At 41.5% G+C, this 26,480-nt stretch overlaps 1 protein-coding gene across 5 annotated transcripts in view; it reads left to right on the top strand.

Moving 5' to 3' along the window:
* Positions 1-26,480, top strand: part of LOC127628046 (transcription factor 7-like 2) — a 95,746-nt gene that overhangs the window by 36,018 nt on the left and 33,248 nt on the right. For all 5 annotated transcript variants that reach the window (XM_052104706.1, XM_052104702.1, XM_052104704.1 and 2 more), the window contains exon 4: positions 22,734-22,848. In XM_052104706.1, coding sequence (XP_051960666.1) covers positions 22,734-22,848 — 115 coding nt within the window. The remainder of the gene's footprint in view (positions 1-22,733; positions 22,849-26,480) is intronic.

The raw sequence follows: 26,480 nt of genomic DNA, 5'->3' as shown, positions 1-26,480 counted from the left end.
TTCTGAAGCGACATTTTTGATTTACTAACATTTGTTTTGAACCAGCAACGGCAGATTCTGATCCGTCTGGTAAGAAAGTAGTTCCATGCACAAATGCTTTTTTATGACCATACTCAGTTTTACCTCATTTTTAAAAATTTACTTGTTCATTGACCTGTTGTATATAAGCAATATCACTCTCACAATCCTGCTGTAGGTTCCTAAATCAGCACTGCTGTGGTTACCTGCGGCACTCTGCCTGCGGCCGAATCACAGCAGTGCTGATGTGGGGCCATATTGCACTCTTGCTCGTGTGATATTGTTTAAATTTTTTGGGCTAATTACACACACGTTTTTACAGGTATTATTAGTTTATACAAGTATATGTATACATGCAATAAAATCTGTGAACATGTTGTAATTAAAATTTGGGCAAAATCTTCTGGGTTTTTAAGGGGGACATTTTTTAAAGGATCAAATGGGCAGATTCACTTCATACAAAATTTTACTGGCAAGAGAAACTGAAGTGTACATTGCCAATGCACAAGACACTATACATAAATATATAAAATATTCTGAATGCTGAAGTTTCAAATGTCAATACTAGTATTTTCTCTGGCAGCCGTTCAGTCTCTACAAGTATACTTGGCTGCAGCTTGATGATTGGCCAGGTCCTTCTCAGTCTTTATAGCATACACGCTGAGTCTCTCTATTTCAAGGGTTTGTTAAGTGAAGTTTTGCCAAATGTGCCTGGGTTTGTTCCTGGCAGGCAGCAGATGCCCTAACTCCACCCACACCCTAATCCTAACCATATGGATGGAGCCTGTAAGGCTGAGTAGCCTGCCAGGAACAACTCAGACTCCCATCACGTGAAGTTTCAGGAAGGATATTGTGTTAATTGTATTGTATGGAGCAATAAATAATTAATTCATTAAAGAAATTGATGACATTAATCATGCCTGTAGAAATATGAACATATTTGCATACACCCCTTGCAACCACTCTGTCCAGGGCGTTGTGACCTGCAGTTTGAGAACACGGCAATTTACGCAAACCTCACCATCTCCTATGTCAAAAGATTTAGCTTTATTTTCAACCATAAAAACCTTGAGAAATACCCTAATAGTCAATTGTAATCATCACTTTTATCACAAACACATTAAGCGCATATCTGTGCGTAAGCAAATACCGTTATTTCCAAGTAATATTGAGTGTAGACATGGGTTTTTTTTTGCTCTGGCGAGGTGTTTCCCTTTGGCACTGAGGCTGGTTTCAGAAATACCTGGCAAATTCAAAGTGCCACATAAACATCAGTTTCATTATGACTGGTCAAGTCTTGACTTTATTGTCTGCTTTGTCTACCAAGCACGGTTTGAACTCAATTGTTTTCAAATTTAAAGACTTTTACTCTTGATTTCAGGTCTGTTTATTTAGTTTGTTTGTGCTATGACACAAATCTCCATCAATTGTTTTGTCTGGTTTAAAAGGGATTGTTTCAACATGACTTACAGAAGTGTGTTTTATTGATGATGAAATGTATAAAACACGTTTCAATAATAATGCGCTATTCAAATCTTACTTGTGTTTGATTCCAGTCTAAACCACAAGACAAACATCCGTTCTTGCAGTTTTATGTGTCCCACAGATTGTGTGTGTGACCACAGGGAGGGGAGTGTGTTTGTGATTGGATTGTGACATTTGAGGGGCTGCGTGTGGTTATTTGTCTTCATAGCGTCTTGCATACTGTAAACAGGACCATTCATCAAAGTCTAAATATATTGTTACAAAGGATCTTTTAAGAATACAGTTTCATGCTGTTTTGAATCATGAATATGATTTTGTCTGTCTTTTGGCATATTTAATACTTTATTAGCCTTCTGATTTTTTAGACTTATTATTTAGTAATCCAAGCTTTATTAAACTAATTAGATGAGATATTTCAATACAAATTTGAGCTACTTGTTATGTCTTCATTTATATTATGCAGACGATGACAATTATTATGAAATACTTTATTGTAATACTTATAGCAAACAGAATTGCTAATCTGAAATGGTTACTCATTTGAAATGATCTATTAAAGACTTAGAATGTGATGAATATGGGTTTTTCAATGTCCGATTTCAACTGTAAGGAGAGCAAGCTGGCCGGTGACTGAAATAATGCTTATGCAATTAGGGATGGACAAAATAAGTAATTGATTACTCGTTAATTAAAATGCACCTTCAAAATAACATGTATGACACGTACGTGAAATTTATATATATTTTTTTTAACGTTACCAGGAGCTATTTTAAAATATGATAACTTCAACAAACTATGCTTTTGTTTTTGCAAAAAATGACATTAACAATATGAATTAATAAAAATGGAAAACAAAGACTTCAAAATAACAAAAATATTTGTGCGCACAGAAACCAAAACCGATGGCATGAGTTTAATGCATATATATAAACAAGGGATGTGCCACTGTTGTCGACTAATTAGCTAGTCATCCAACATCTGACATGTCGATTAGTGCGCTCGACTACTAAAGTTAATATTGTAGTGGTGGTGTTTTTAATGGGAGACTCAATTCTCATATTAATTGAGAGACACAACTTCTTAGAGAATGTTTTTGCTTGATTATAACTTGTTGTACTTAACAGTGATTAATAGTCAGTACAGTAAAATCCTCTGCAAGGACCTTCATCTCTTTAATGCTTTAAGTTTAGTCCATTTATGCACCACTACTGTTGGAGAATCACTGCATTAACAAAGCATTACAAGACAATAACTGTTGGCCTTTCAATCCTCTGCTGTGAGTAATGTTCCCATATTTGAGGTGCCTTGGAGGGATTAAAGTTTTAAGCCCATTTACTTGTTGAATAAGCATTAGTTACCATGTTAAAATGCTGCACTTTGCGTCCATTTATCCTTCTGAAACACGTCTGATCAGGCTCACGTGATCAAACCGGAGCCTATATTATACATAAAGAAAAAAAGATTATCCCCTTTTCTCCCAATTTTGGAAGGCCCAATTCACACTTCTTCAGGAGACCTGGCTGGAGCTCAGCGTCTTAACTCACTGAGCTACCCAGGCCCCACCTATAGTATACATTATTATCTTTAACCGACTAGTCTTTAAACAACCGACCGACTAAGTTGATTATGAAAATTGTTCGTTTTGCACATTTTACATTTTTATAATTTCACATACTATTATTAAAAAAACAAGTGGTGAAAGTTGGCTTTTATGAAATGCGCTTTAAGATATTTCACGCACTTACTGGTCGGATAAGCTTCAGAGTTTTGCTGCACTTTCTCACACTAATTAGCATTCTTTTTCACCTTTTGATTTGTATGACTCCAACAAGAACCAAATACCAAAATAGTAAAATGTATTAAGAATCAAAATGTTGGACAGGGCGGGGCCGGGTCGTGATTTTACACACCCGGTCCCTTATCAGGCTAATTAAGCCTCTGAGAGGGATAAAGACTGCGGATGGTGGTGCGATAGAGAGAGAGAGAATGTTTACGGGCAGCTGTCCATCCTATGTGTGTGTTTGTGTCTTTTGGGTTCAGTTATACATTAAAATATTTTTTATATTGTCAAGCCGGTTCTCGCCTCCTCCTTTCCATTAAAAATGACCATTCTCATTATTTTCTCACCCTCATGCCACCCCAGATGTGTATGACTTTCTTTCTTCTGCAGAACTCAAATGAAGATTTTTAGAAGAATTTCTCATCTCTGTAGGTCCATAGCGGCAAGTGGCAACATTTTAAAGCTTAACAAACAAACAAACATAAATCAGTATAAAAATAATCAAAATAATAAAGTGGTTAAATCAGTATCTTCAGAAGTGATGTGATAGGTGTGGATGAGAAACAGATCACTTTCACATTCTTCTTCTTGTGTTTAACATGCTTCTCTGCATGTCACCCCCTGCTTTCTAGCAAAAAATGACAAATATTGATCTTTTTCTCACCCACACCTATCATATCACTTCTGAAGACATGGATTAAACCACTGGAGTCTTATTAATTACTTTTATACTGTCTTTATGTGCTTTTAGGAGCATCAAAATGTTGGCCTACAGAGCTAAAATCGTTTGGTTACGTATGTAACCTCCGTTTCCCGAGGGAGGGAACGACACGTTGTGTCGGAGAAGCGACACTAGGGGTCTCTCTTGAGCGCCGATATTCACCTCTGACCTATTGAAAAGGGCGAATGAGAGTTGGCAGTCAGTATTTGCATACCCCGCCCCGCATACGGGTATTTAAGCCGGGCAAATACGGAAGTTTAGTCAGGATTTTTCTGAGGAGCCGAAATGGTCCGGCCACAACAGTGGCTCGGTTCAGCGACATGGCGGAGGAAAGACACAACGTGTCGTTCCCTCCCTCGGGGAACGGAGGTTACATACGTAACCAAACATTCCCCTTCTGTCGCTCTCTCCATGTTTTGTCGGAGAAGCGACACTAGGGGACCCATTCCAATCTTGCCATGCGCTGAACCGTGTACGTGAACCGCCGATACAGAGGCGGGCAGGGATTTCATCCAGTGCCCCGCATCGTCTGTACCTGGCTGCACGTACCCTTCCCCAATGCCCCATAAGAACATCAGAATCCTTCTAGTTACCCTGGGAGGGGAACAAGGCGATGTTTGCCAACATGGGAACGGGCCAGCCTGGCTGGGCCTCTTTTCTCTCTATGTTTCTCGCATAGAGCAATCACGGCCGGGGCCCGTACACACATATAGGGAAGGGGGTCTTACCCAGACCCTGCGGAGACCACACCTGCCCTTTTTCTTGGGGAGGAAAAGTGGTAGACACGTCACACGGCCGTCTTAGGGCTCGTGTGGAAAGTATGGTGCGGTGGTAGATCCAGCCTCGAAAGGGGGAGTTGCTACAGCACGGCGACCGGGCAGCTGTAACTGCCTAAGGGAGACACGGGGTTCGCTTCGTAAGGGGACAGAACCGTGGAATTTCACACAGGGGAGTCCGAGCAGGAGGCCTTACCTGCGGAGCACCTATACCAGTACAGGGTAGCCATCAGGGTACCCGCAGTGGCTTGGGTCGGCGAGTTCCTCCGCTGAACCGCTGGACCCGGAGGGCTGGGGAGGAATCGACCAGGGGCCCGACTCGGAGTGAGGTGCCCTGGGAAGAAGGCGCACTACTTTACCTTGACGTCAGGAAAGGGCGCTGGGTGCAAGCGATCCACCCGGCCGGTCGGTCTACATGTTACCGAAGTTCTACGGGCTCGGACCTGAGAAAACACGAGACGCTAACCGACTCAACGCGGAGGTTGTAAAACCTCGCGAAGGTGTTGGGTGTTGCCCAACCCGCGGCTCTACAGATGTCTGCTAGGGAGGTGCCCTTGGCCAGTGCCCACGAGGACGCAACACCCCTTGTTGAGTGAGCTCGGACCCGCAAGGGTAGGGGCACGGCCTGGGTGTGATAAGCCAGTGTGATGGCGTCGACAACCCAGTGGGCGAGCCTCTGTTTGGAGACGGCATTCCCTTTCTGCCGTCCCCCAAAGCAGACAAAGAGCTGCTCAGAGAGTCTGGTGCTCTGTGTGCGGTCCAGGTAAATGCGCAGGGCGCGCACTGGATATAGCAACGAAAGGGCTGGGTCTGCCTTCTCCCGGGGCAGCGCTTGCAGGTTCACTACCTGATCTCGGAAGGGTGTGGTAGGAACCTTGGGCACATAGCCCGGTCGCGGTCTTAGGATCACAGACGTATCTGCTGGACCGAACTCCAGGCAAGTGTCGCTGACAGAGAACGCTTGCAGGTCCCCGACCCTCTTGATAGAGGCGAACGCGATCAGCAGGGCCGTCTTAAGAGAGAGGGCCCTGAGTCCAATTGATTCAAGCGGCTCGAAGGGAGGTCTCTGGAGTCCTGCCAAGACTACCGAGAAATCCCAGGAGGGAACTAGGCCTGGCCGGGAGGGATTCAACCTCCGGCGCCTCTCAGGAACCTGAGGATCAGGTCGTGCTTACCCAAAGACTTGCCGTCTACAGGATCGTGGTGGGCGGCAATGGCGCAACATACACCTTGAGGGTGGACGGGGACAGCCTCCTGTCCAGCCTCTCCTGTAGGAACAGGAGCACTGACCCGATCAGCGATCTCTCGTGGTCTTCAGTTCGGGAAGAACACCAATCTGCTGAACAAACGCCACTTTAGGGCGTAAAGGTGCCTGGTAGAGGGGCTCTGGCTTGGTTGATTGTATTCTAGCGATCGGCCGGTAAGCCGGCTAGCTCTTCCACATCCCGTCCAGGGACCAGGCGTGGAGGTTCCAGAGGTCTGGGCGCGGGTGCCAGAGCGTGCCCGTCCCTGAGAGAGGAGGTCCTTTCTCAGGGGAATTCGCCAGGGAGGAGCTGTCGCGACAAGCCTGAGTTCCGAGAACCAAGTCCGAGTGGGCCAGTAGGGGGCCACTAACGTGACTTGCTCCTCGTCCTCCCTGACCTTGCACAGCACCGGTGCAAGAAGGCTCACTGGGGGAAATGCGTACTTGCGCAGCCCCGAGGGCCAGCTGTGTGCCAGTGCGTCTGTCCCGAGGGGAGCCTCTGTTAGGGCGTACCAGAGCGGGCAGTGGGAGGTTTCCTGGGAGGCAAACAGGTCTACCTGGGCCTTGCCAAACCGTTCCCAAATCAGCTGGACCGACTGGGGGTGAAGCCTCCACTCCCCGCCGGGCAGGCGTTGTCCTGATAGCGCGTCCGCTACGACGTTGAGCTTGCCGGGGATGTGAGTGGCACGACTTGATTCACTGCTGGCTCCATAGGATGAGACGGCGGGCGAGTTGTGACATGTGGCGGGGAGCGTACGCCGCCTTGGCGATTTATGTACGCCACCACCGTGGTGCTGTCCGATCTCACGAGGACATGTTTGTCCCGAACTAACGGAAGGAACTTCCTGAGAGAAAGAAGGACGGTCAGCAACTCCAGGCAATTGATGTGCCAACGCAGCGGGCCCTTTTCCAACGGCCCGCTGCTGCGTGCCCGCTGTACACGGCACCCCACCCGGACCGGGAGGCGTCAGTTGTGACCAGAACGCGTCGGGACACCTGCTGCAGGGGCACTCCTGCCCGAAAAAAGCAGAGGTCTGTCCAGGGTCGGAGTGTTTTGAGGCAGGCGGGGGTGATCCTTACCCGATGCGTGCCGTGGTGCCATGCTTGTCTCGGGACTCGAGTCGGGAGCCAGTGCTGGAGTGGTCTCATATGCATCAACTCCAGCGGCGCGACCGCCGCGGAGGACGCCATATGCCCCAGGAGCCTCTGGAAAAGTTTTAGAGGGACCTCTGTGCCTGGCTTGAAGGAAGCGAGGCAGTCCAGCACCGACTGAGCATGCTCGCTCGTGAGACGTGCTGTCATTGAGACTGAGTCTAACTCCAACCCGAGAAAAGAGATGCTCTGAACCGGAGTGAGCTTGCTTTTTTCCCAGTTGACCTGAAGCCCCAAGCTGCTGAGGTGCCGGAGCACCTGGTCTGTGTGTGCGCATAGTAACTCTCGAGAGTGTGCTAGGATGAGCCAGTCATCGAGGTAGTTGAGAATGCGGATGCCGGCTACTCGTAGCAGGGCAAGGGCCGCCTCTGCGACCTTCGTGAAGACGCGAGGGGACAGAGACAGGCCGAAGGGGAGGACTTTGTACTGAAACGCCTGGCCGTCGAACGCGAACCGTCAGACGGGTCGGTGTCATGGCAGAATTAAGACGTGGAAGTACGCGTCCTTCAGGTCTACCGCTGCGAACCAATCTAGATGCTGAACACCAGCCAGAATATTCGTGAGCATCTTGGACGGGAGTTTTAACAAGGCCCGATTGAAAACTCGCAGGTCTAGGATTGGTCGTAAGCCGCCGCCTTTCTTGGGTACAATGAAGTGAGGGCTGTAGAAACCCTTCCTCATTTCGGTTGGAGGGACGGGCTCTACCGCGCCCTTGGCTAAGAGGGTCGCGATTTCCGTGCGCAGGGAACTGGCATGCTCGCCGTGTACTGCGGAAAGCGGACGCTCCTGAAGGGGCGGAGCCGGGCAAACTGAATTGCGTAACCGAGTCGAATGGTCCGGTGCAGCCAGCGTGATGCATTGGGAAGCGAAAGCCACGCTTCCCAGCTCTGCGCTAGGGGCACCAAAGGGACGAGTATTTTGGACGTACCCGGCCTCGCAGCGGGGCGGAACAGGTAATGCAGCGTCGGGTGGCTTCGTTGCGGCCTGAGGCTGAGGTGCTGAGAATAGACTCAAAGCACTTACCTTGCTCCGCACGCCTGGTAGGGGGTGGGTTCGTGACTGAGGAGGAGGTCTGATGTTGCCGTCTTCTGGACTCGTCTGAACCGGCCGGCCGGGGGACAGTCGTGGGCAGGCGGAAGGCAGGATCGCCGCGTCTGGTGTACCGGGACTGTCGTAATCTGAAAGCACATTGCCGTGAGAACGGCATTTGTGGGCCAGGTGACCCAGAGGCAAAGGATATAGCTCTTTTATTGAGAATGTGGGTACCACAGCCCCCTTCAGGGGGTGTGGCAAATGAAAAAACAAAGGATTCTCCACCCGGCCCTCCACCGGGGGACGGAGCGGTCTTACCACCTCCGGAGCTAACGTCTGCGGCTCTGGGTCGACTGTCTCAGGAACGCTTGGGAGCCTTCCGGGTCCTAGAGGGGGTTCATGAGAACTGCGGGGTGCTCGACGCTGGGGCTGAGAGCTGGGCCCGGGTTGGGGCGGAGCAGGAGCTGGTTTCTTCACCGCAGGGGGACGCCCTCGGCGAGCAGACGGGGCAGGGCCCGTAGCGGCAGGTGTGCGGCGGGGCATGATGTGAGAGATGGCCTCCGTCTGCTTCTTCACCGCGGAGAATTGTTGGGCGAAGTCCTCGACGGTGTCGCCGAAAAGGCCAATCTGGGAGACAGGTGCGTCCAGGAAGCGGTTCTTGTCAGCCTCACGCATCTCGACCAGATTGAGCCAGAGATGGCGTTCCTGGACCACTAGGGTGGCCATCGCCTGTCCGAGTGCCTGCGCTGTGGCCTTCGTCGCTCTCAGGGCATCTCTCTGTCAGACATCTGAGCGTCGGCCTCAGCCTGGGCCTGCTGGCCCGAAGGCGGCAGTCCAGGGGAGTCCTCAGCATCAGACATCACACTCTCCGATGCAGCGGCGAGCTCATCTGCTTCGGGCTCGGGAGGATAGACAGCCGGGCCGTGAGGAGAGCCGCTATCGCCGCGAGCGTAGACGGGGACCAGCGAGTGTGTCGGGGAACGGGAGGTTCGCCCCCAGCGCCAACCGCATCGTCCTCAATCCCGTGGGAAGAAGGAGCAATGCGGGTGCAGCTGGGGTGGCTTGCTCTCTGTTGAAAGCAAGCCGCGACCGCAACGTGTTCATCATGGTCATGTTCTCGCAGTGAGAACATGAGCCATCCACAAACGCTGCCTCGGTGTGATCGCGGCCCAAACACACGAGACAGCGCCTGTGGCCGTCTGAAGCGGAGAGCACTCTACCGCATCCAGGAACAACACAGGGGCGGAAGGGCATCTTGAAAAAGACGCGTCCTGAAAAGGACGTTCAACGCCGCTGTGTTTTGCTCTTTTAGAGAAATTACTCTTTTAATAGAAATTGCTCTTTTAAATACACAATGTGTGTGTGTGTCTGCGCTGTCGAAGCTCAGGGGCAACAATGCACGCCGTGCAATGCTTGAAGGAGAAAGCCGCTGTTGTGCGCGTCAAGATCCAACAGCATGCAGATCGTCAGAGGAAACAGGAACGTTTGAGTGGTGTGTAACTCGCAGCAAACTGCAGACAGACCATCGGCTCCGAAGAACTTTTCTGACTAAACTTCCTTATTTGCCCCGCTTAAATACCCGTATGCGGGGGCGGGGTATGCAAATACTGACTGCCAACTCTCATTGGCCCTTTTCAATAGGTCAGAGGTGAATATCGGCGCTCAAGAGAGACCCCTAGTGTCGCTTCTCCGACACAACGTGGAGAGAGAGACAGAAGGGGAAATTCTTTTAAAAATCTGAATTTGTGTTCTGCAGAAGAAAGGAAGTCATACACATCTGGGATGGCATGAGGGTGAGTAAATGATGAGAGAATTTCCATTTTTGGGTAAACTTTCTCTTTAAAGTGATAGTTTGGCCATAATTTAATTTTCTGTCATCATTTCTCTACCCTCATGTTGTTCCAAACCAGTGTGATGCTTTGTATTATGTGGAACACAAAATGTTAGACAGAATGTTAGGGACTGACTGTCTCGGTCACCATTCACTGTCATATATATATATATATATATATATATATATATATATATATATATATATATATATATATATATAACATTCACTGAAAGTAAATAGTGACTCAATAGTGAGGCTGTCTAATATCTCCTTATTGTGTAGTCATACAGGTTTGGAACAACATGATGGTGAATGATGACAAAATTTCCATTAATAATAATTCTCATTTTCAATGTGTATTATGTAATGGAATATAGGGGAGTAAACGTCTGTTATGTCATTTGTGAAAGTAACGAGTTACTCACTACTTGAGTACTCATTTAATTGGATACTTTCTTACTCTTACTAAAGTAATTATTTATGTTAGTACTTTTTTGAAGAAATTGTACTTATACTTTTTGGCTACTCTACCCACCTTTCCTAAGGACTGTGTTTGATAATGTAGACCACAGTATACTTATTTCTCACCTTGAACAGTTTGTGGGTATCAAAGGTCATATTCTCATTTGATTTAAATCCTGTTTGGATGATAGAACTTTTTCAGTTAGTATTGATGGTTTTTATCGTCTAAATCTACTTTGAACTGTGGGGTTCCTTAAGGCTCCATTATTGCTCCAATTTTGTTTTCATTATATATGCTTCCTGTGGGATCAATCTTTAACAAACATGTAGTGTCGTTTCATTGTTATGCAGATGACGCTCAAATGTATTTGCCCTTGAAGCATAATGACACTAATGTTTTAAAGTCCTTAGACACTTGTCTGCCGGATATTATATCATGGATGCCCTTAGACTTACTGAGGTTATTGTGTTTGGGCCTTTAAGCATCTCAGGCAGCATTAATCATTTTTGTGATTTGGCATCTTATGTTAAACCCTCTGTGAAAAATGGAGGTGTCGTATTTGACTCTGCACTGAAATTTGATAAACAGATAAATACAGAAGTCAAATCCAGCTTTTTTCAATTAAGACTTCTAGCTAAGGTTAAAAGTGTTCAATCATTGATAGAGTTTGAGAGAGTTATACATGCTTTTGTTTCATCTTGATTTGACTACTGCAATTCACTTTAAATAGGAATAAGCCAATCTTGCATTAAACATTTACAAACAGTCCAAAATGCAGCTGCTAGACTTTTGAGGAGTACTCGTGAATATGAACACATTACCACACTCTATGCACTGGTTGCCAGTCCGTTATAGAATTGATTTTAAAATGTTACTTTTTGTTTTTAAGGCTTTAAATGGACCAGCACCTCCTTATCTTTCTGACCTTCTGTGTATAAATACACCTGTTAGATGTCTCAGGCCATCTGATCTGAGACTAGGTCTAGACTGAAGTCGAGAGGCGACCATGCTTTTGCTATATTACCCGTGTCGCTCAGAACAGTTTCGATAGAAGCAATATTTAAATCTAAGCTAAAAACCCACCATTTCGATCAGGCTTATAATCAATCTTGGAGACTGTCACGGGCAGTGTAAGCTTAAACATGTACTTGTGATGTCCTTTTTTCTTGCATTGTGGTTATACAGCACAGTGGTCAATTGATTGATTGATTGATTGATTGATTGATTGATTGATTGATTGATTGAATATCCGACTCGAAATTAAATAAGAACTGTTGAAGTCTCACAAGCCTAAAATATGACATTAGTCTACATAACAGTCTAAATGGTCTCTGAATCTGTTATTGTGTATTTACTGTTGTACTTTATACCTGTGAGCAGTGTCATATTAATGGTAAAAGACTAAAAATGCTACAGATAAAAAAACGTTAATGGTTTAACGAGGATTAAAAATACAGTGGTTTTTAAAATAATATTTGTATAGATGTAAAAGTAAGATTTTCCTGTATAATTACTGGTAAAAATTTGAATGGTTAAAATTACTGTACAAAACAATAATCAGGAGTTCCCACAATTCCCTGCATCATATTTCATTATATTTGATGGGAATAGTTATGTTTCTTCTTGTTTTTAATATGAGTTATGTATATTGGGGTGTTCTGTGTTATATTTAATGTAGTTTAGTTCATGTTTACTGTATTATTTAAATGTCACATGTGTTCCCCTGATGGTGTTTAGTGTTTGTGTGAGTGACACTGAGCTCTGTCTCTACATGTTTATTGGTCATTGCTCTTGGAAAAGCCACGATTGATGAACTTCATGTCATTGTGTGCCCTTCTGTAATTATTGTGGTGAGAAACAATACCTTATAAAGTAAAAAGCTGACTTTTACAGTTTCAGAAGGTTAATATCAAGTTTGTGATGTTTTTATAGTAAATTTAACAGTTCTTTTTACAGTGCCAGTGTGGTCATGTAAATTACAGTGTGGATGTTCATATGACTGTGTAGTTAAAAATATTAAAGTTTAATTGTAATAAGTGGAATTTTATAAATCCATGAATGAATGAAATATATATATTTTTTTTTTTTTGCATAGTTAGGATCAATTATTGAATTGCAGTTATCCATTCCTCTGCAAACACCAATTCTGCCTTTTACAAGAACTATATTACATTTATTATGATTTGTTTATGTGCTCTGTAGACATCTGAAATGATCTCATCACTTGGCAACAGGCTGCTTAATAGTTTTTGGAAATAGTTTTTCTTATTTCAATATAATTCCTCAAAAGTACTCAAAGAATCGTTAAGAAACCAGAATAATTAAGATGAAATGGAACAGGAATCATTAAGAAGAATCAGAATTGGACCAGTATCGTTTATGGCGTAATCGATGGCTTTAACAAAAGCATATAACAATGATAAACGACCTCGTAGCTCACGGTAGGTCTGCATTTAAAAGTGTATACATTATTGTTAATTTGCCTATGGAAAAAAAACTAATGGGATTTCTACATCCGGAAGCCAACTGTTGCGCTCTGTAATCTTCGATATATCGCTTAAACGTATAATTATGTGTTTTAACAACTGATTTAAACTGCTGAACAGATGTTTGAGACATGTTTTTGGGAAATTATCGATAATGACTTTATATTTCTATATTTGGCTGACGCTTTCATAGCAAAACCAAAAGTTAAAAGCAAGTGCATATGTTGAGTTATCAGTATAAGGATATTATTACTGTGACACGAGCACAAGATGAGTAAAGCACTAAGATAAAACCACAGGTCCAGAAAACCCACTGTGACAAGAGCTTTAACCATCAGTGATAACTGGGTTCGCTTAATTCAGCGCTCCATCAAATATGTTTTCCATAAGACTCAACCTTCAATCTGAAGTGCTTGTTGATACGTGGACATGTGAGGTATACTGTAAATAAGTCTTCTCTCACTGTGTTGACTGGAGGGGTGTACACGGGTGAAGAGAACGGCGTACCAGGTGGGGGTTGAGTGTGTTTAAACATGCCTCTGTTGTTATGTCTGTATTTCCTTTGAAGTTCCTCAAACCTCCAACTAAGTGGCACTCATTTTCCCCATCTCACAGATGCCGAATTATTTCCAGATTGTGGTGGAGTGCCACAGGGACGTGGTGTCAGTTGTAACGTTTGTGAGCGGGTGAAGGCAACCGTAGATTTTGCCGCTCTGCATTAATATCTTTTACTTTTTTACAGTGCCAATTTTAGACTCATTTTCGGCTTAATTGATTGCTTAAGAGGAATCAAAATGAAATTGACCTCGATTCTAATAAACCCACACACGTTTACCCTCAAGACAACAGGAATAGATGCACAGCCTTTAAAGACCACTGTGGAAATTTTGCTTATCTCACTTTCACTCACACAGGAAATTGAGTTTTTTCTCAGTTACAGTAATCTCGAATGCAAACAAACGCTCCTCTGACACCTCTGGAAGCTTTGCTCAGACTTATCTCGCCAATTTGGGGATCAAAGCCAATATGAAACTTTCTTGATATTTTCAAAACACATCTTGTGTTACTGTGTAGCCATTTTTCTAATTTAATTTGCACAATATCCATAACCTCACATGTGTGGGTCATATTTAACTGCAAAATCAAAAGAATTAAAAAAGAAATAACATTTTTCATAAAACAAATAAAGCCTATTTTTTTTTTTTTTACTTTTTTGTGTGTTTTTTTACACAATGTTCATGACAATTAAGCACATTTAAACCCCCCTTCCTCAATTTTCCTTGTAATACATCCACTTTATTTGGGTAAAACAGATGTTTTGATTCTCAATAGATTTTCATTACTATAATGCATTATGTATTTAAACCAGCATGAACTAAAAGTAATACAACATACACTACCATGATATGGGGCTTTTCCACTGCTCTGTACAGCTCGACTCGAATCTGCTTGCTTTTTTTTCCACTGTGGATAGTACCTGGTACCTTTTTTAGTACCACCTCGATCTATGTTCCATGCGAGCCGAGCCAATACTATATGTGACGTCAAAACCCTGCAGATCACTGATTGGTCAGAGAGAATCATCACTACCAGCGTCACTGGATTTACGACACAGGACACATTCCGTTAGTTTTAAAGTTAGTAACAGCGATAGCAGTGTCATTTGTTCATGTGACTTTTGAATTGTAAAAAGAAATGGCTGTGCGCAAAACCACGCCGTGGTCAATAAACGCGGTGCAGACGTTCTTCTCGTTAGCAACAATCAAACCAAAAAAGACTTTCAGGGTGTGTCTCATCTGTTGGCCGCACATGGCTATCACCGGTCCGACCAACAGTGTAGGGAAAAGTAAAAAAAAAAAACGTAAACGTAACTACAGACCCATCAAGTACCACAACAGCTGGAGTGGTTCAAACAGAAGAAAGTGGAAGTGGTTCGAACAAATAGATGCTATCTATGGCAATAGACTGGCGAGCAATGGGAGGGAGAGTACCCTGGACACAGCCTCGCCGTTGTTGGGGTCCACGATGGAGGATGGTACGTTTTGTTACGTTATCCCTCCTTGAAAGCTGGTACGTGATTGATGGTACGTTATTTTGTTACGTTTACCCTCCTTGAAAGCTTCTCTTTATTTAGTTGACCAACTTCTCAGTGAATGTTTTATTCAATTTAACTGTTACACTTGTGTAAAATCACCATGCACAATGAGCTAGTAGTTGCTGTGTGGTTGGAAAGGTGTTTACTGCGGTTGCTAGGGTATTCTGGTTGGTTACTAAGTAGTTGCTTGCTGACCCAAGTCTAAAGAGCCTTGGGGGTGCTAAGTATCCTATACCCCTTTTCCACCTACATGATTCGGGGGCTTGTCACTGGACTGGTGCAAATTCTCAATCTTGTTGCGCTCGTTTCCACAGCAGGGAGTTCCGGTGCAGAAAAACTGGATCCACACCGGCCCCCAAACCTTGCTGGTCTTTAAGCTGGCACCAATTACGTCATTGGGTGGAGGGTTGGATAATATTTCATTATTAGGTAAAGTTTTCAGAAAAGCAACAGTTTGGCTATATATTGTTTGCAGTGTAATTCTTTAATCTATAACAAAGACAGCAAGAAAAAAACACCAAAATATCGGACATCAAAAGCATTCAGCAGTGGGCAATGGAGGAAACAAGTGCTCTACTTGCGTTCTGGTCTTCTACAGATATCCAAGATAAATTAGAAAGCTTGCAAAGGAAATATAGAGTCTACAAGGAGATATGGCAAGAAATGCATTCAATTCAGTGACAGTCAAGCTCAAGATAAACACTGAATTGCAGGTGTTCTTTGCAGCTCATCTCGGTAAGATTTATAGCTTGAAAGTGTTGGAAACCATTCACTAGTTTGGACCAACAGAGCTGAGATATGCTGACCTCTTACCTCCCTTACCAGTCGTATTGAGCATAGACGTTTTTTCTGGAAATCTTGTTGAGCGATGAAGGAAATTTGGATTGCATTGCTCTGTATGTTTAAATATGTCCTCAAAATGTTGCATCATGTTTTTTTGTGGGCAAGTTAGGTAGTTATGTAAAACTACCTCGTAGCCACATAACCCGTTACGCAACATTTTGGTTCTAAAGTCAGTGGAAAAGTGGGCCTTTTTCTGATAGGCTTCCCCAGCTGAGAACCAGTCGAGCACAGATTCCGGCACGGGAACCAGCGCCATTTCAGTGGAAAAAAGGTACTAGTCACCATCCACCAAAAAACGATTAGTCTGATAGTGTAATACAGTAATATGAAATGTTTCTTTAACAAGCCACATGATTTAAAGTATCATTATGCCTGTAGCACAAAATTGCACATAAAGATTAATACAGGAAGGTTAGGGGTTAATCAAATCCCTTACCCTAAGTATGAACAATAGTCATAGTGGTGTTCCCTTAGCAAACAGCCCTATTAGGTGTTCTTCCTCTGAGGATTATCACTAGCAACAAAAGGCTCTTCTAATTCAGTGATCTTGACCACATCAATGGCAACATAAAGCATGTAAAATGATTGCTCTTCATTCAAATGTGTAGTGCACATCAGTGCTATAACAGGAGATTAAAGACGTAACACTCAAAGCATGATCAGTTTCCAAAAGGACGTCTAATTTCTGCTTCAAAAAAGCACTTGTGTATTTAAAAGCAAAGAATACATTAGACATTAAAGTGTTTGTGACCATAAGAGGCAACGGGACTCGGCCGTGTCTATGGTTTATGCCTGCATTCTTGTTCAAACAAATGTGGAATAAAAGGAAATGGCCACATGCAAATCGATTTTGTTCGATTACAAACTAAGATTTTAGGCATTGAGTGCTGCGTGGTGAAGTCTGATGTATGCAGTAGTGTTTAAATGTAAAGTTTACCTAAAATGAAAACTATGTCATATCATTTATTCATGATGTTCCAAGCCTGTATGACTTTCTTTCTTCTGTGTAACACAAAAGGAGATGTTAGGCTCAATTTTATTGACACTTCAAGATGTAATCAAGATGTAAACACATGAATCCAATCCAAGAGCTGCTAATTACATTTGGTGGGGAAAGACATTGTGAAAAATCGATATCAAATTTGTTTCAGTCCTGATCCCTAAATCTCAATTCTTGAATAAAGGTTTAGGAACAGTAACAATAACAGAACAATACCATCCTGATGATAATCCAACGTGATGTCATGAGAATTAGTATGTATTTTTACGTAAAGTTTGGTTCTAGCAGACGTACATTCTTTTACATTTGCATAGACACCGAAACGTTTATTATTGACATATTGACAGCATCTAAACATCATCATTTTATGCATTAACACTTATAGAAACTTACTAATGTTTACATGTACTGTTTGAATTGGTCAATATTGAATTATTCGTGGAATTAATCAGTTAAATACATTTAATTTATAATCAATGAGATTAGTTAAATGCCATCATATTTATTATAATTATATATTATAATATGATATATATATATGATTTCTGCTGCCCTACAAAGGATCATATCACTTTAACCAAGACTAAACTTTCAAATGTTCAAATGAATACAAACTTGTTTATTAAACATTTCATTAGATTTTTGTTTTCAAAAATAAGTTTTCAGAATATGCCAAAACGCCAAATAAACCGCAAAAAAACACCATAAAACAATAATAAAATTAATCCATACATTTGTTTGCTATAATCCAAATCTTCAGACTGCTTTCTGTGAAGATCAGACCCAAATTCAAGCCTTTTATGTAACGATCTCCATCTGCCGCAGTGCTGTCGCGCCCACTGTAACCGTCAAGCCACGTTGTTTTAAAAATTCAAATATTGCCGCCTCAAGTGTAACGACCAGCGGTTTTACGGCAGTGATGCTGAATGGTCAAGTGTCTCATGACCGTTTGCTACATGCCGTATTCTGTGATGTATGTTTGAATGAGATATGACAGCGCTGTTATGAAGCGCATCAGGAGAAGATTTACAGCGATTATGAATTAAATTCTACTCTTAACCTTACACAATGCTATTGAATGCCATCAGGAGCACATTGTATGCAGGGCATCACACTTTGCACTAGTTTAGTACTGAATTTTGCAATGTTTATTGCAATGAATAAATTATTGTGTTTAAATTGATCTGCCTGTTACTTGTTTTATATGACTAATGCATGGTTATGGTTAGGTTTAGGAGTGGGTGTGGAATTAGCAGCTGTAAAATATATATATATATATATTAGGGCTGTCAATCGATTAAAACTTTTAATCGAATTAATTGCATGGTGTCCCGACTAATTAATCGCGATTAATCGCATATACAAATATTTGCTGAGAAAGCTCCTCATATAACAATAATTCACTATATTGTGATGAAATAATTATTCATAGTTATCTTTAAATATTAAAAAATTATATATATGATATAATTGTTCAATATTTATATATATATATATACCGGTGTATATATAAAATTACAAATATTCAGATAATTAAAATGCATTATATTCTTGTAGCAGAAGAGTTCATCACTGATAAGATGATACAAAAAGCGGCTTTAGAATACAATGTATTGTTTATTACCATATTATTTATAAGTCAATCATTGGCATACAGTTCACAGAAATCCATTTCACAAGTGAATTTGTCAATCAGTTGGAGATTTATTATGAGGGCTTGTTTAAGAGCCCGTCAATCTACACCTGCGCCAGACATGCTTGTGTAGCGTCTCGGGTGCGTCACATCATAAGCAAAACATTTTTAGGTCACTGTGTCAAGTTAAATATAGTTTAATACTTAGAACACATCTTGAGATCCTTGAGTTAGAATTTGCGTGCTCCATCAAGTGTTTTGAACACAAGAACGTAACGCATGTTTGTGTTGTTGCTGCTGAAGGTTGTTTTCTTCACTGTATAAACTGCGTGTTGCCACAAAGCGATTTATTGCGTAAATTTTTTTATCAAATTAATCGCACAGAATTAACGCGTTAAATCGACAGCCCTAATATATATATATATATATATATATATATATATATAGTATATTGTAACAAAAATTATTGCTTCTGCACATTAGTCTACTTTTACATGTTTTTATATTATAGAAATGTGGTTATGTTTAGAGGTTGCGGTAGGTTTATCGGATCTAAAATATCAATAAAACAGATATATTTATCGATTTGTGTATTCAGATATATTTGTAATGAATTCGTCAATATTTTATGTTTCTAAAGCTGTAAATACATACAAATGTTTACATTTTAGATGCTTCCAAACGTCCATATTGTGCTTTATCAGAACATACAAACATATATTTTTTAAAGTTACAAATTTTAACGTACAAATAGCTACGTATATTAATGAGATCAGGCTGGATAATCTCTTGTCAAATCTGATCTACTTAGAAACATTCAGACATTGATATATTTTTTTTAACTCCCTTTTTTAACATTACTATACATTTACATTTATGCATTTGGTAGACACTTTTATCCAAAGTGACTTACAGTGCACTTATTACAGGGACAATCCCCCTGGAGCAACCTGGAGTTAAGTGCCTTGCTCAAGGGCCCAACAGTGGCATCTTGGTGGTGCTGGGGCTTGAATCCCCGACCTTCTGGTCAGTAACCCTGAGCCTCAACCACTGAGCCACCACTGCCCGATAACAGTGAAGAGTCCACGCAAAAATCTGTTTGTCAGTGAGAAGCAGAACTTTGTGTAGTTATGTATTATTAATAAACACTATGTTTGATCTCAAGATTCTCCTCGGTGAATATCCTTCAGTGGAGGATGTTTTGAGTGGGTGTGATCTGGACGTGATCCTACAGTGATTTGAGAGTGATTCAGTTGTTATATTGGTGTAATCTGGATGTGATTTGGGTGTTGTCCTGGTGTGGTCTAGGTGTGATTTGGGTGCGATGTGGGTATCATCTGGGTCTGATCTGGGTGTGATGTGGGTGTAATGCAATCTGGTCAGTGTTTTGGAAGCTACTTTGAAACTGCAGCTACAAGCTACTCATAACTAAACTACAGTCAAGCTACTCTTTTAAAAAGTAGTTAGCTACACTACAAGTAACAAACAAAAAGTAGCTAACCACATTAAAGCTATTTTTATATATACAGTAACAATCAGATTATATTATTTCATTCTGCAATCGTTCTGAAGACCTGGTAGTTATTTAATTAGGTTGACACTACACAATTAGGGAGACAAATTTATATTGAACATAAACATTTATACTACACATTAGCTAATAAAACTAAACACCCAATTTTAGTCTACTAATTTGAATACATATACTCCAACAAAATGATCTATTTTGCTTTAAGTAAATTTAAAAGAGGCTGCGCAGGGGTTCGAGTGAATTTACATTTGTTCTGTCTGAATAAACTGACTCACTAAAATGAATTGGAGATCCCAACGCTAAATGCACAGAATGATCTCACTGTGAATTTGGTGACAGTCGATTGAAAGTTCTTTTGCTGAAATTGGTCTGTGCTTACTGAAATTGAAACCTCTGCCCACGTGGTCGAAACTGGACTTGTTGTTGAATGTATGGGGACGTCTTCAGGTGAAACGTCCATAGAGGGGACATTTTGCAGCATAAGGGGTCGATCCCACAGAAAGTTTTATGTGTCCAACTGTGCCCTTTTCTATGTAAACATGCGCTAGATGGACATATTTGACTGGTGCGCAGCATCCAGAATTTTTCAGCGTCTTGCATATGATCGCCACCTTTTTAGACACTGTGTAAGGTAAAAAGAACACAAACCTTAAAATACGTGTCTCAAGACACCTATGTTCTGTTATATGTGGTTCGGTGCATCTAGCTATTTTACGCGAAACTGGGTACAACTTAAAGCGGAAGCATGTCATTTCTGATACTCTAGCAGAACCGAATGGAATTGCAAAAATAAACAATGTTTTCAAAACAGATTTCTAAATACGCCCCTCGTCTTCAATTGTTCAGACAGTCCCGCCCCCAACTCTTGCCATTGGTTGAGTAACATTGTTGGGGCAGGTCTATGCAGGTCTCTCAAAACAAACAGGAATGTTTATAGCGCAACAGAGACATGATGCTTACAGTTTTCGAGAAAATTTTTGTTGTTTCTGAATATTAAGCTGGGATAGAAGAAAGTATTTTAACACTGAAACAGTTACATACTTCAGCTTTAAATGGCCCCTAAGCAATGCGTTTTAAAACGCTGTTTGTCTAGTGTCCTGTTTGAACAGCACCTATTACAGCTCTGGACACAAATATAGGAATATAACGTCACATTTGATTAACTCTATTCCCTAACCTAAGCCCCAGCCCCCAACCTGACCATCAGTGGAGTAAAAATAACATTTTCGAATGAAAATGTAACCTCTGAATTGTATTCACCATTGTTTATATGAACAAGATTACTTCCTAGTTTCCATGGGACCAGAACCCATGTTTCTTACACCGTGTCCTAACTACACGCGACGCGATAAAATTCCAGCGACAGCAAGTGTGTCTGTCCACACTAGACGCGACGTGACTGTGAGACGCCACACGTCAATCAAAAATCACAGCCATTCAGAACAGCGTGTGGGCGGAGTCTCTCTGTGAAAGCGCACTGCTGGCCCGCACTCGCATTGGAAATGGGTAAGATCTGCCTCGCGCGCGCCGAGTGTGCACAGCTCGGACTAATGTCATTGTCATTGCGACTCCCCACCCTGCCTGTATTTCAGTAGATTGTCTGGAATGACACCCCTGGATACAGGGACACAAATCGTCATGCCTATTCACTCTACTTTACATTGAAAATAAAGCGGAATTTGTTTTACACAGGTTGATGCGTCATTAGTAGCCTACTATAGCTAAATGCTACATTCATTCATTCATTCGCTGTAGATGAAAGTCTAAACTTAACTTACCATGTGTATTCAATGCTTCAGCTATACTTCTCCAGACGGAATCCTTTTTCCTGATGTCTTTGTGGAATTTGTGGGATTTATCGTAGAGAATTGAATGCCTTTGAACTCGACAATCAGTTCCTCGTCGTCCATGTTTGATGATTAAATATTCATGACACGCAGAACTTCCATCCAATGAGATCTCTGTGTGGGCGGATCTGTCAGCCGCGACGTCGCAGAAATAGGAACCGTTTCTAAATTAGAATGTTCGCGTGACGCCGTCGCGTCTGGTTAGGACAAAAACTCTGATTAACATGGAAAAGATACCTTTTATCGCGTGTCGCGGCGTCGCGTCGCGTGTAGTTAGGACACGGTGTTAGGCTGCTCGCTCTAGGCCACTACTTTTAGTTAGTTATTCCCCAACACTGGATCTGTGTGTGATGAGACTTTGAAAATATTCACTGTCAAAATCCGTCAAATTCTCCAGTAAACACACACACACTTTTTCTCTCACACATGCAAGACTCTCAAACACAGATGAAAAGAAGCCCATATGAAAGGTTCGACAGTCAGAAGTTAGGCCAAGAAATGCGGCCGCTTCCAAGCATGCAACCGCCATGACATATCATGTCAAACAACATGCTGTTAGCATTAGAAAACTGGATCTCACATAAGTTATTGAAGACCATTTGTAAACAGAAACATGAAAGCAAACAAGCTCTTGTGCTGCTGGCCTTGATCATCAAAGGCCAATCGATCAAATGGGTCCTCCTCCTCCTCCCATTGATTCCTTCAGCAAATGTAATCAACATCTGACGCGCTCACATGCCGCCTTTTCATGCATCAAACTTCAATTGACACTCATGTATTTGTGTGTCTTGCAGTCCAACAAAGTGTCGGTGGTCCAGCAGGGGATGCATCCGTTAACGCCGCTACTGCCGTACGATCACTTCAACCCTGGCCCTACACACATTCCCACAGATGTCAGCCAGAAGCCAGGTACGATCACACACTCTATACCTCTGCTCAAACATCCCTTATATAGCACACTGAACTCTTCAACAGTTTGTTTGCTTTTCACTAATCTCTTTTTTTGCTCATTCAGGTATGGTTCCTTCTATACTGTTAAAAACATTTGATTGGATGAGCCAAGGTTCAATTTACATACATACTGTACATTTTTACTACATCATTTTAATACATGAGAAATGCCATGAAGGGATTTCCATAAACATTTTTGACTGAAAGCAAATATTATTCACCAAAACAGACAGTTTAAACTGATTCTCAAAAATGAATTAAAATGAGATGATTTCCTGATTGGTGCACAACTATTAAAATCATTTTGATATCGATAATTTTCCTTGAAGACTCCATTATTTTAATGGACTAGTGCAGTTTTCTTTCCTGTGTTGATGTATTTTCTAATGAATCAGGAAGTTGGGGCAGGATGTATCAAAGGACTCATCCCCTTTTTTTTAAATAATCAAGAGTGCAACAGTCTGGTTCAGGAAATAAATTTTTTCCACAGGGGAATATTAATATTTTTTTTTTTTTACAATAAATTATAAACCTTTAAAGGCAGACCTACTGTGAGCTCCAAGGTTGTCAATCAATTGTATATGCTTCTGTTGAAGCCATCAGTCCATGTTATTTCAAATTCATGTTGAGAAAACTTCTAGAAAATTTTATGAAATCTCTTTGGAATGAATGAATGTGAAAAACTCTTCGGACCAAGATTTCTGAAAAATTGGGTGGGCACTGTTGCACTCTATAGGCTTTAATTTATGTAATAGCCATGAAATATTGGTGAATTCCAGATAACTTGGAACTAAAAGGTTATTGACTCTTTTACATGTAAGGCGGAACTTCCTCTCTGCATCCGCTGACCATTGACTGCCGTTGGGCGTTCCAAATTCTCCCATTCATTTTAATAGAAGTGGCCCATCTCTGCTAAATAGTTTCTGGTGGGACATCTAACTTGTGTAGTTGGGGTAGATCAACAGACCTTTTCCCAGACTGCGATGAAGCGTTTCCGCCTTATGTAGCAGCGTAAATCTAGCAAACTTTTTATATTAGCAATTTTTTAAATATTGTGTGTAAATTAATAACTTCATGCTTTGTGTTATAAAGGGCATTTCCAAAGAGCATAAAGCATTGCTGGGCTTAATAAAAACATAAAAGCAAACTTTTACAACAACTAAAACTGTGCATGACATTATATTTGACATGTGACCAAAGTCCCTTTCAAACCAAGTCCGTCCACTTGGCCACCATCTATGGAATGCTCCAGGGAAGGTATTTTCTATGGATATAAGTGCCAATCTAACAAAATGTCCAAGATGGTTGGTCAAGATTACGATCAAGGAACATATTTCAAAGTGAGTTTCGTATTGGGGAGGGAAAGGTTCTAGAAAGCATATTATATTTACCTGTTAGAGAAAGATTGTAAATGTTATATCTGTTTAAAGTGAATTTTGCTATTGTACACTAGCATACGCAGGCCTACATGACCTTAAAGCAAACCGACATCAACTACACGCTCTCTCATTTCAATTTCACAGGCTCTTTATTTTTAATTTTATATTGCCTGCAAAATCACTGCAGATATACAGTATTATGACTAAATGAAAAATCACTGTGCACTAGTTAGTAAAGATGCTTATGTGTGATTAGAGCAACACAGTAATCGGGCCTAGAGACATCCGTATAACACACATGTCCGTATCTCAACTCTGCTGTGTGTGTGTGTGTGTGTGCGCGTGTGCGTGCGTGTGTGTGTGTTGCTCAACCACCGTGACCCAACATATTCACATGGTGATGTTGACACGTGTATGAAATGTGTAATTACTGTACATCAAGGTGAAGTACACGGTGGAATGAAAAACACTGAAAGTTTTAGCCCGAGACACTTACTGTATGTGAAGGTTTATGTTTTACTGTACTGTGTTTGATATCTGGATAGTGTTTTCTTTGAGTTTGTGGTCCAGTCATCTCAAACATCATAGCGCTTTCACTTTCATGGGGTTTGGCAAACACACAGTACAGTGAGTCTCACTGTATATTGAAAGGCTACTTTAAAGCCTGCTCATTTGCCATTTAACAAACACTTTTCCATCAGGATTGGGTAATGACTATTTCCATCCAGTGTTATAACAACACTATTGGCAAAACGAGCGATATGAATGATTAATTGTAATATGACTTAAGAAACATTCACTTGCATTTTATAAACTACACATGATAAGCTGTGGTTATTTTGATCAGTTATTTGTATTTTAAACCTTCAGTCTTCTGATCATGACATTAGTATTAGGGTGAACCTGTCAAAAACATGTCCGTGTCATATGTCACCCTAAAATAAAATATATTAAATAATAATATCAATAATGATATGATAATAATAAATATAAACTTATTTTAGGACCATTAATATGTTTTATTTTTTGTGATATTTGTTGGATTATTTTGATTTGTTGTGATGTTTTTGTGACAATGAATCACATTTCCCACAATTCTCATTACCATGATGCAAACAAAATAAAAAAAAAACTCTTTACAAATACATACTTTATAATTTACAATATACTGTATTTATGGATATACAAGCACTGAGCACTTTATTAGGAACACATATTATATATGCGATTATCTAATCAGCCAATCGTGTGGCAGCAGTGCTTAACATCATTCAGATTCAGGTCAGGAGCTTCGGTTAATGTTCACATCAACCATCAGAATGGGGGAAAAATGTGATCTCAGTGATTTGGACCATGGTATGATTGTTGGTGCCAGACAGGCTGGTTTGAGTATTTCTGTAACTGCTGATCTCCTTGGATGTTCACACACAACAGTCTCTAGAGTTTACTCAGAATGGTGCCAAAAAACATCCAGTGAGCATAGTGTTCCTAATAAAGTGCTCAGTGAGTGTGTGTGTGTGTGTATATATATATATATATAATATAGCAATGAGAACTGTGGTCTTTTCTTTTGATTTTGGAGTGAAATGTAAGTCAGGCTCATGACATTCGCATTTACAGCAGTTCTGTAATGGGGGAGTAGATGGATCTCGAGCAGGTTGACTCAGTCACATTCCAGCGCAGTAGATTTATTGAGGGTTCGTTCACAAACAGGCCCAAAGCAAATGCAAATTATAGTCATCAAGTGGCATTCTTCTGCACAATCACAGGTTCCTTCAGGTCTCACTTAACTGGGGGGTGCTCACTGCTGACAAATGACTTCCTTTGGAATATCACAGCGAGCACTCTTCTTGTGGGTTTTTGTTTCATCAGTCACATTATATACTGGCACAAGCCACCCTGTCAACCTTCAAACTACAGTCTCCACAACATTAGATTGAGGGTTTTCACCCCCTCCAAAGAGATAATCCCTGTGTCAAGATACAAGCCATGGATTTTTCTGCTAGACACTCCAGTGTTTTGGAATTGTTTGGAAAAGCTTTTGTTCCGTCTGTTGTTCCAGTGAATATCATCTTAAAACTTTGTAAAAGATTCTTGTTTGAACTAAGACTTTTATGCAGTAGTACCTTGTAAACTCAGAAATCAATACAGTAGCTAAAGTTAGCCATTGCTCAGTGAGAGAATTAAGGCTGGGTATACTTTGTTTTTCTG

The sequence above is a fragment of the Xyrauchen texanus genome, chromosome 34, assembly GCF_025860055.1.
Source record: "Xyrauchen texanus isolate HMW12.3.18 chromosome 34, RBS_HiC_50CHRs, whole genome shotgun sequence".
NCBI lineage: Eukaryota > Metazoa > Chordata > Actinopteri > Cypriniformes > Catostomidae > Xyrauchen > Xyrauchen texanus.
The sequence above is the reverse complement of the archived record's forward strand: the minus strand, read 5'-3'. Positions and strand labels throughout refer to the sequence as shown.